At 38.2% G+C, this 12,273-nt stretch overlaps 1 protein-coding gene across 1 annotated transcript in view; it reads right to left on the minus strand.

Annotated features, from left to right (window-relative positions):
* Positions 1–12,273, minus strand: part of tex10 (testis expressed 10) — a 34,194-nt gene that overhangs the window by 10,385 nt on the left and 11,536 nt on the right. Inside the window, exons 10-11 of the mRNA XM_053611949.1 lie at positions 9,894–10,071; positions 2,132–2,220 (exon numbers count right to left, since the gene is read on the minus strand). Of these exons, the coding sequence (XP_053467924.1) occupies positions 2,132–2,220; positions 9,894–10,071 (267 nt within the window). The remainder of the gene's footprint in view (positions 1–2,131; positions 2,221–9,893; positions 10,072–12,273) is intronic.

Consider the following 12,273-nt stretch of genomic DNA (forward strand, 5'->3'; position numbering starts at 1 on the left):
TAACTTCCCCCTCCCCACAAAAATTAGGGGTTAGGAAATCAACACACTGGCGGAAAATAAAACTCACTTTGTCGCACCACGATTGATCGCGTCCGTTGTGAATAGCTCCATAGGGATCTACTGTTTCGATTCAACAGCGTCATCGTATCGTACATTCGCGTCGCTTAATTGCGCTCAGTGTGAAAGGCCACATTGAATATTCAAATGGATCCGCTACAACAGCAGAGAATCGCATCGGGTTCCGTTACTGAGAGCCGAGAGCAGGAAGCTGGGGCTGCGGTGGGCACAGGCTGGCCTAATCTGGGGGAATTACGTTGTCTGATCTGTTGAATCTCAATTTCTCCTGAGACATGTAGATGGTAGGGTCAGAATTTAGCATCAACAGCATGAATCCATGGACCCACCCTGCTTTGTGTCTACAGTTCACCCAGGTGGTATAACGGTGTGGGGAATGTTTTCCGCTTAATGTTTGGGCCCATTAATTCCAATCGAGCATTCGTTGAATGCCGCAGCCTTTCTGAGTTTCGTTGTTGATCACATGCATCACTTTATGGCCACAGTTTACCCATGTAATAATATCTACTGCCAGCATTATGAAACATCATTTCAGAAACCACAAGTGGGCTCTAACTGGTTCTATGAACATGACAATGAGTTGAGTGTACCTCAATGGCCTCCCACTCACCCACCTCCCAGTCACCAGATGTGAATTCAACAGTGCACATTTGGGATGTGTTAGAAGAGGAGATCTGCAGCAATTATGTGATGCAATCACGTCAACATGAACCAGACTCTCGAAGGAATGTTTCCAACACCCTGTGGAATCCATGCTATGGAGAATTGAGGATGATTTGGGAGCAAAGAGAGGTGGGGTCCTACCTAGTATTACATATTACTATGGTGTAAAAAAGTGCAATCATTACAGCTGTCCTACATAGTTGACATACCTTTTTTTTTTTTTTTTAAAAAACACTGGTCTGGGGCACTAATTGTACTTTATATAGTTGTGTGTACAACATCCCTGAACTCTCTTAGTTCACACTATGTAGTGTATAAGTGACCCTTAAAAAATGTATGAAATAAAGACATTGAGTATGTTCGGCTTCACATCACCACAAGATGTTCCTTAATAACACATGGTCAAATAGTGCTGTTAATAGCAATGTCATACTCTGGCTTCAAATCAGTTCTGGAGACTGAGAGGGCCATAGCAAGACTATAGAAACATTTTGACAAATTCTACAGTAGAGACTCATTTCCCCTTTTTTCAGCCAGAAACCATAGTTGGTGCAAAAACAGTCAAGGCGAGGTCAATTTTTTTTGTTCCATGTCTAGTTGTTAGTACACGTTTGAGTTCTTTCTTTTTTCAGGACAGTCCAAATTGTTGTACTGGCTATGTCCAATGTTTGATTGATTTTCCCTCTTTTCCCAGCTTCAAAATGGCTTGCTTTTCTCCCATAGACGGCTCTGTGGTCATCACGTTGGTTTATCCTTTTTAACGACGACTGCAGTCTTCACAGGCGAAACCCAGGACTCAAGCCAAGAGTAGACATTCAGAGCTATTCATTGTTTAAAGAATCAATCTAACAGGGCACAGCTGGGTAACAAGATATGCCGGTCAGTCACAAGTTCCAATATTTTTGATCACTTGAAACAAAAGGCACCATGTTCTAAGTTGTTTAACACATCTAGATGCAAATATCAGGAAATGAAATATGAAATACTGATCTATTGTCTCAAATTCATCTTTTGATCTCAAACCCACATATGTATAGCAAAAACTAAGAATTGGCTTTGACATTCCAGGACTTTTGGAGGGGACTGTAAATGTTTCTAGCATCCAGTCACTATGAAATATATAGCAACACAAAATTCTTGTTATTATTAACATTAGCCCCAAAGTGTCAACAAAGAAAAAATAAAATAAAATAAAATAAAATTTGGAATAAAAAAAGCGAAAGAAAAGGAAAGAACTTGTTCTTGTTACAGTTCTTATTGAAATGATGAACTGGATGAACAGAGTACACATGCACTCAATTTATTTTAATTAGTTTTTGTCACTGTAATGCTACCTAAAAAGCTCATTACAATTTATATTCCAGTGTGTGTGTGTGTGTGTGTGTGTGTATACCTATCAGTGTTGAGAAAAGGAAACTGAAGTAATCCACGTCCCGCACTGGCACATCCTGCGAACTGCTGGACCAGCCACTTAAAGGAGACCTGCACAAGACCACACACACCCATACACACACACACATTACTGCGCAGTGGTCCAGCACTGATCTGCTCTCCCATTACAATGTGTCCCACTGTGCTTGTGTGTGCACTGAAAATGTCAGTCTAAAAATACCAGACACCTGAGATCCCCCCCATTTCCTCTAAAAACACATTAAAAAGGTGGCCAGTGTTAATATACTGACTTCACACGCGGCTGCGTCGAACACAATCTGATGCGCGGAATCCCTATCCTTACTTTACCTCAGCTGGTTCAGCTTAGCACACCAGCGTCCTCGCCGGATTGTCCCCCAGAACATTCTTTAACTAGACGCCATCCAATCGGGGCCGGTAATTAGTGCTAAAGTCACCGAATGCATTTTCATAACATCTAACTGTGAGAATCAGTTACTGTGTTTTGACTTGGGAAGGATGTTTTAAATTATTTGTGTTTTGTTTTTTAAAAAATATATATATTTAATTGAATCAAGTATTAAGAATTCAACATAGACACTCAGGCATGGGGTCTATGATATAACAACAACAACAACAACAACAATAATAATAATAATAGTAATATTTGATTAATACAGTGGTATATGTACTATTGAGTTATTATAATTATTAGCCAATTCTGCTCATGTGAATTGAACAAGTTTAATCCAAACCTCAATAACTCCAAAACAATAAACAAACACAAATGAAATAATGACAACAAATAATGTCAACTTGGACCTAATGTGGTCTGTTAAATAGCCAGTTGGCTCTGATAAATAGCCAGAATATTACTGCACACGTTTAAATAATGAGCCTAATAAAATTAAATCTCTGCTGAGGGATCTGTGAAATTTATTTTACATTTAAATGGGTCCCTGGCTGTTAGAGTTTTGAGAACCCTTGCTCTAGAGACCCTGGACTGCACACCAGATCATTTGTCATTTGGTGCTACACTACTAACCTTTGCAGGATATGTTTTTACATTACTATGCATTTTGACTGCAGTATTTGGTAAAAAGAAAAATCGTAAAGTAGTATTTTACTACTGCCCCCCACCCCCCACCCCCATAAATGGTGCACAGCTTAGTTAAAGTAATATATATTAAGTGAAAGTAAATACATGTTTTCTTAATTGTTCTTGCCAGATTGGCCTTTGCGATATATTTTCTTTCAGCTGCAATTGTAAATAAACTTATGAAGTGCAGCCTTAAAAAGAATCCTTGTTAAAGAAACTTGTTAAAGAACTTGTTAAGAAGTGCAAAAAATGAACATGGAAACGCTGAAATATGCATTTTAAAACTCACACACACCCAAACTGCCACTTTACTGGATCACTGAGATAATTAGAGAACCGTTTCGGTCATGTTTTTCTATAAAAGAAATTTGAGCGAGGCTGCTCATGTGCGCGTGTGTGTGTGTCCATACGCATGTGTGGTGAGCATTCGAGGACAATATGCTCACAGTCTCTGCTAACTGGATTATTTTAGATTGGGCAATGTAGTGGGGAGTGGGCCAAAAAAATTTTTTTTTTCAATTTGCACGTGGTACGGTTTCATGTGATGTGTTTAAATATCTCATCGACCATCAATCACAGGGTGCACACTTACACACATTCTCTCACACTGTCCTGTAAAACTAAACTATTACAGCACTCTAATGGGTTTCATTTATTTAGTTGTGTTTGTAAATATATAAAAAATCTCATTTTTTTATGTATAAAATGAAAAAATTGAGACAATTTACTGGGCTAATAATAGCTATAGGTGGAAAAAAAAACAACAGCAAATTCTCTGAAGCTTCCTACAAATAATTAATTTTACCTGAAGACTAGAATCTTGATGCTGCGCTCAACGACTGATTCTTTGTTCACCTTCACACTATTCATTTGGACGTAATCATCTCTGTTATGAAAGGGACCTGTAACTGAATCTTGCTGTTGCGGCTGCATGATCCATATACGCCAAGCACATCTAACAGCCATATCATCCAGTGGAAACCGCCGACATGTTTAAATATTCAGCAGGAAACATGACGTCTGCGTGCAGACCCAGGTGTAGTGCGAGGCTGCTGTAATCAGATTTGTATGTTGTGTGCGCGTGTGGATTTTATAATGTAATGAATTTCCATCAGTTCACAAGCATATGTATATAGATCATATATAGATCCATTTACACACAGTTTTGCATCAAATCGAGCACTCAGGGGCTTTTCTAATAATTCATCTGGGACTGTAATTAAATCAACCAACCGTAAACATGGTGTAGGATGTCCCTAATGTAGTACAGGTGTGTGTGTTTTTTTTTGTATTCTGTTACAACAAAAGCTGCAAGAGTTCGAACATTATTTATACCACTGTAACATGACATTTAAAGACACCACAAATAATTTTTTATAGGTTGCACAACGAACAAACATATGCACTGAAAATCTTGTGGGAGAAAAAAAAATCAAATAAAAAATAAATAAAAAGCTTCTGCATTGTTTTAGTCCTCTTTACACAATATTCTGGATGTTTACCTAATGTCGAAATATGAATGTAATGTTGAAAATGAGAAATTCTATGTGATAAAATGTAATAAAATAAAATAAATAACACTATGAAATACTGAATCCATAGCATTGGAACACATTTGAAAATTGACAAATTTTTATTTTTTGTTCTGAATTGACTGAAGTAGTTTTAGTTCAGTGTTGACATTTTTAAAAACTAAAATAAGCCAAAAATATTCAAATATCTTTTTCCTGATTAATGTTCATAAATTTAGATGTAATAATTTAGTTTTCAGAAATTCAGAAAAATAATCGGGCTGTGCGATCCACTGCTCAAATTTGACCAGTCAAAATCACTTTGCAAAACTCACAACACAAGTAAAGAATCTGGGCGATCCAGGGATAGGCGAAGGCAGTCAATCCTGGAATGAGAGACCGAATGTGAACTGGATAGATATCGGTTCATTGCCTTCCAGGCTCGATTGCATTTGCCTTTCAAGGGTAACCCAGATTGGAATTTGAAAACAGCAGGGGAGATTTTTATTTATTTATTATATAATTATATTCTATTATATAATGTGTGTGTGTGTATATATATATATATATATATATATATATATATATATATATATATATATAGATAGATAGATAGATAGATAGATATAGATAGATATATATATAGATAGATAGATATATATAGACAGATACTTGATTTTTTTTGAAAGAGTGAATTTTAAAATGTGAATTTCTAAACACTGAAAATTTCAAGGAAGTTAATTCAAAAACAAATAAATATAAATGTGTGGTTTTTGCTGTAATGTAATTCTATGCGATGAATTCAATGAAGTTTACATTTCATTGTTAAATGTACAAAGGCTTTTAACCTACAAATCTTTATGTCAAATCTTTTTTTTGCTTCCACAGTATTCCCACCTCATGCTCAACGTTCCTAGGATAGGCTCCATGTCCACTGCAACCTTGACCAGGATAAAGCTGTTAATGAAGATGAACTATTGAACTTTTCTAACTATTCACATTTTCTAATGTTAAATAGTCACCAAATAAATAAATAAATAAATAAAAATAATAATAAAAAAAAGTCATTTGTTATCAAAGCAGCTATACATTTAGTGAATTTAACTCAAGCTACTCTCAATGTTTTCTCAGGTTCAAACTTAGTGACTTCAAACCCTCTCACAACAAGCAACTTGTTTATCTGTGATGTAAGTTTTCTTGTGTTCACTCAAAATTCCTAATAAAATTGGCCGTTTCTTTACTAATACACAATGACGTTTGAAACCTTCCACCACATCAGGCATTGTTTATTGTGCACGACTAAACTTATGCATGTGCTCAACCTACAGATTTAAGCAGTTATTTCAATGAGCAAAAGATTCTAGATAATTATAAGCAAACCACTACAAAAAACACTTTATCAATAAAGGTAAATCTTTTGTTCTCTCAGGCAAGATTACATCATTCTTCGTTAAGAAAAGTCAAGTTTCTACCGAAAACAGTAGCAACAGCTACTAATGCATAACACATAGAGGATCGGTGTAACTGAGAAAAATGAGTCAGTATCAGACGTTAGTTGTTAGAAGACGACAATTAACACGTTTTAAGGTAAGAGCATGGTTGGGTTTTTACTTGAATGTTGCAACAATTATTTAATTAAATAAAGCACGTGATGTGCGAACAGGATATGCAGATATATTTCAGATTCATATGAGTATTTCGCAAACAGCTAAAAAGGTATCCTCTTCAATTTGAACTAATGCGTTCTGAATGACTCGGGTCACATTTCGTTCTTCAAACGGTTCTTGGCTCAGAATTTTGGAGCTGCTTTTCACGTACAAAGTTATTAACAATCATTTTAAAGCACATTAAAAACACATTTGAAAAAGAAGATGAAAAAAAAAAGACAAAAAATGTACCTCTTGACCATGAATTGAAAGAAATAATAAACACTGAACAAGGAGTGAATAAGCTACTAAATTTCTTTTTTTGAATTTTTTTATAAAATGTTAGTTATTGTGACAGTGAAACCTTGCATGCCTAAAAATACAATTACTTTTAAAAACGTCATAAAGTGGTATAAGGCATAAAATTTTAATTGAATAAGGTGTAAATTCAGTTAAGCTTTAAAATACTGAAAGTTCATTTTAATAGAGAATTAGAGAAACAGTACTATTACAAGTTTAAAAAAAAATGAAGTAAAATTAACATTACAACTTAAGCCTGCTACCACTACATAAACAAATGAGTGACAAATTAAAGAGAAAAAACAAACGAACAAACAAACGAACAAAAACATGGTGGCTCTGTTATGCTACTGCGTTTTGCTGGCATGGTTTGGGCCGACTCATCCCCTTCTGACTAATCCCCATTATCCTATGATGAAACACTGACGAGAGTGGTCTCTTCCAGGATGACCCTGCTCCCATCCACGGTGCGTAGGGGTAAGTGAATAGTTTGAGGAATATGAAAATGATGTACATCATATGCCATGGTCTTTACAGTCACTAGATAGATATCAAACAAATTGTATGCCTATTTTGGACTGCTGTGTTAGACAGCGCTCTCTACCAAACATCAAAACATCAACTGAGGGAATATCGTTTGGAAGAATGGTGTTCATAGCTTTGGTAAAAGTTCCACAGACTTGTGGTTTAGGATGTGGTCAGGAGTTTGAGTGACCCAAGGCATGCTGCAATGGCCAAATATCAAGGGACAATGCAAACTGTATAAACAGTGCAATACTGCCCCCTACTGCCTTTGCAGAATGGCAACCAGTAGCCGTTACCTCTAGTGCCCTTATTCCTGTCTATGCTCTACACTCATCCTAGTGAGCAAACAGCCCTGAGGAACTGAAGTGTATAACACACACACACACACACACACACACACACACACACACACACACACAATATCACACACTCACTGTGTTCGCAGACAGAGCTCCCATTAGAATTGTAAGAAAACACACAAATAAAAGAGTGGCTTTAGGCTAGTGTCTAAAAACCACAGAGGGGCCACAGCGCATCTCTCTCTCTCTCTCTCTCTCTCTCTCTCTCACACACACACACACACACACACACACACACACACACACACACACACACACACACACACACATGTCCTGATGCTCACAGCATGTGGTTGACTTCAAAATACGCTGTCAATCACTCACTGCTCAAGTTCCACAAATCAACATGGACCCTCCAAAAAAAACCAAAGAAACAAACAAACAAACCAACAGTTAAAAACTGCAGCCATTCCCCAGATAACACGGAAACTTCAAGGACTTTTAAAGTGCAAACGCAAGTGTTTCGCAACTAGACCCGTGTCTAACTACAATGACGGTCTCTAATAATAAAAGCTACATGAACAGTGAATACACTGTACCTGTACGCTGGATGACCTCTGCTTTAGCTCAACAGTGACTGTCGGCTTTGTCCTGACCAATCGGAGATAAGGACAATCAGACGTTAAGATGTTCCCTTTAATCATGCTCTGGCTGCTTAAATTGTTTGATTCTATTACGAACGTATGCGCCTCGACTGCTGTCTCCGCTTAGCTGCCATGAACAATCTGAGCTCAAGCTTTCACGCCTGTCTGGGGGTCTGGGGCTTGAGTCTAGATACATAACCACACAGGTTCTCAAAACCGCGTGTTCCTGCACACGCCGCTGACCAATAAATAGTTCTGTACTCCAGTGCTGATGAATTCTTTAATCTGATTGGTTAGAAGGTGTTGATTCATTTACTATAGCGGCAGCTCTGACAGTAATTCTAGCTGTAATACAAATCACAGGATTATATTAACGCATTTGTCCTCAGACACTGTTGTTTCTCTAGTAGCAACACATTCACAAGGACTTGTATAGACGGCGCTCCGTATAAACAAATACAGTGATTAAAAACGGTATTTAAGTTAAGTTTTCCACCACATGGACAAAATTCAGGACAGAGATGTTTACGCATTCCACTTTCTCAGTAACAGGACAAGCTGCATTTTTTAAATTTTATTAACTTCAAGAGAGAGAGAGAAAAAATTAGATGCTGGTGATGGAACACGAAGTTTATAGTTGTTATAACATGAGCGATAACCGGGACTAACTTGTTTCGGAGATATTTCACGACATTAAAGACAACAATACATTGCTAAAAAAAAAAAGTATGACGCGTCATTCTTTAGTAAATTTAAAAAAAAAAAAAACTGGTAGTGTTGGCAAAACGCTGTGGTATATGAGGAGTAATCAGTCCTTCCAGGATTTTGCGATCATAGAAATGAACGCAAAATCAAGCAAACTCAGCAATAATCTGAGGAGCTTGCAATTTTTCTAAATTACCGCAGATTTACCACAGATCTGGACCGAGACACATCGTATGACGTCATCACAGCGCGCAATCAGCCAAAGCCCTCTTCAATTCACGTGCGTCGAACACGAGTACAGCTAAAAGGTCTCATTTACCAACAAACATCACTGCGAAAGACCGTGCAAAAAAATTTCCTGCGATTGCAAGTTTTCCGGGGGAAAAAAAAGAAAAAAAAACCTCATCACTGCATCACAAATTTTGAAAATATCTCTCAGGTATTAGCCAACGCAAGTCAGCTTTGTCTGTGTATAATGCGAAATGGGACCATTAACTGAAATAAAAGAGAAATGCTCAAATCTGCTCACATTATCACATTATGAACTGGCTCGTCTGTTCTCTCTATGATTCCCGTAATGGACTGGAAAGGTTATATGTTTACTCAGAGCTAAACATCAGAACTTTGCCTCGGTTACATTTTCTCAGCTAATTTTAATTGCATATTTGTATTTTAACATTTTTCTATCAGCGAGTTCTCGTGACCTACGAGATGACAAGCTTCAGATGGTGAAGAGAGCGAGCTGGACAGAGTAAAGGATTAAAGCTCTGCTGCATCGCTTGCTTTAGAAATAAATGATGCGAGGGGTAATTCCCACTTGGGCTACTATCAGCTGGTAATCGAATGGCATTGTGGGTAACGTAGGTAAAAGTGTTAACCAACGGGACATCCTCAAAGAAACAGAATAACAACACAAGAGCAGGTAGTGCATCATAAGACAGTATAACAAAGAGGACTGGATATTTAAATAGGACTCTGTGCAGCACTGTTTCAACTAGGGGGCTTCTGTTTGAGTGTAGTGTGTGTGTGTATTGTACCTGAAGTGTACTGTGCGGATGAGTGTGGCAGCAAGACTTGCAGAAACCCTGCCTGTGTTACACACTTGACTGAGGCAGGCCAGAACATCAGCGGGAAACGCTGGCAGGTAGAACAGGATCTGAACCAAGCGCTGTTGCTGTTCCACCGGCAACAACACAACACAGCCCTCCTGAGGATCTACACACACACACACACACACACACGCACACACCGCATGCAGAATTTATTGTTACCAGTTCAAATGTTTCAAGAAAAGAGAAAGAGCTCCCCCACCTGATACACTAATCAAAGTGTTACTCTGTAGTACGTCAACGTGTGTATGTGTGAAAGTGTGGGCAAAATGGGGAGAGAGTGTATTCTTCCCCTGTAAGTGATCACAGATAGACAGACATTATTAGCTACTGACGCACTGCTGATGTCACCAGCGCCGCCACACACAATGGCAGCGCTGTGTTCTGGAAACATGAAACTACAGAGGACTTATCTCTCCCTCTCTCTCTCTCTCTCTCTCTCTCTCTCTCTCTCTCACACACACACACACACACACACATACACACACACACACACTTTCAGAGAGCTATAGAGATTGTTGTGTATGGCTTTGATTATTTACCATTAACAATATAGTTTTTGTTCTGTATGTGTGTGTGTACGAGACAGAAAAACCTTTTTTTAAAAAAAAAAAAAAAAAAACTTAGTTTATATAATCACGTCACATTTAGTATCAACCACTTAAAAGACAAAATTTCATAATCTTCCAGCAAAATGGAATGACTCCCCCCCCCGTGTGTTTGTGTGTGTGTGTGTGTGTGTACATATATATATATACACACACACACACACACGCACACACACACACACACACGGTGTGCTGTGAAAAAGCATTTGCCCCATCCTGATTTCTTCTGTTTTTGTGTATATCTCATAATAAATTGTTTTAGATCCTCAAATAAAATACAACATAAAACAAAGGCAACCTGAGTAAACACACAATACAGTTTTTATTTATTTATTGAAGCAGTTTCAACTTATGGACTGGAGACCAGACATTCTCCTTTAGGACTGTCTGATAGAGAGCAGAAGTCATGTTTCACTCAATTATTGTAAGTTGCCCAGGCCCTGAAGCAGTAAAGCATCCCCACACCATCACACTGCCACCACCATGCTTGACCGTAGGTATGATGTTCTTTTTATGGATTTCTGTGTTTGGTTTATGTCAGATGTAACGGGACCCCTGTCTTCCAAACAGTTCCACTTTTGACTCATCAATCCACAGAACATTCTCCCAAAAGGTTTGAGGATCATTAAGGTGTGTTTTGGCAAAATTCAGTCAAGCTTTAATGTGGATCCCATTTTTGTTCAGTGTCTTTCTGATGGTGGAGTCCTGAACAGTGATCTTTATTGATGCAAGAGAGGCCTGCAGGTCCTTTGATGTTGTCCTTGGCTCTTTTGTGACTTGCTGGATGAGTAGTTGCTGTGCTCTTGGAGGAATTTTGGAAGGTTGGCCTCTTCTGGGAAGGTTCACTACTGTGCTGAGTTTTTCCATTTGGAGATAATGGCTCTCACTGTGGTTCTTTGGAGTCCCAGAGCCTTTGAAATAGCTTTGTAACCCTTCCCAGACTGATATATTTTAATCACCTTCTTCCTCATCATTTCTGGAATTTATTTCAACTTCGGCATAGTGTGTTACTGGGTAAGACCTTTTAACCAACTTCATGCTGTTGAAAAAGTTTTATTTAAGTGTTGATTTGATTGAACAGGGTTTGCAGTAATCAGGCCTGGTTGTGTCTGGTCCAGCTGAACCCCATTATGAATGCAGTTTCATAGATTTGGGGAATTGAGGGGCAAATGCATTTTCACACAGGCCCAGTTGGTATTGGATAAGTTTGATTTTACCTCATCACACTCCTGATGAAGACCAGCCATTAGGGGTACCCCCCCCCAATCCAGACAAATATCTGACTGGCCACTTTATTAGGACCTGTGAGACCTGTACACCTGCTCATCCATGCATCGTGTGACAGCAGCGCAATGCATGACATCATGCAGATACATTGGTTATTCTTGTTCTTGACTGACAGGAATGATGATTGATGATTTGTGCATTCTGAAAAGAAACGTCACTGGACGGTTTTTGCACCATTCTGTGTAAACTCTATAGCCCGTGATGTGTGAATATCTCAGTAAATCACACGTTTGCCCATTCTGATGTTGGATGTGAACATTAACTGAAGCTCTTGAACTGTATCTGCATGATTTTATGTACTGCACAGCTGCCACATGATTGGCTGATTAGATAATTGTGTGAATGAGTAGATGTACAGGTATCCCTACTAAAGTGGCTGTTAAGTATATATTATTTAATTGGAAATACCTCAC

Source organism: Ictalurus furcatus, chromosome 23, assembly GCF_023375685.1.
Source record: "Ictalurus furcatus strain D&B chromosome 23, Billie_1.0, whole genome shotgun sequence".
In the NCBI taxonomy this organism is placed as follows: Eukaryota; Metazoa; Chordata; class Actinopteri; order Siluriformes; family Ictaluridae; genus Ictalurus; species Ictalurus furcatus.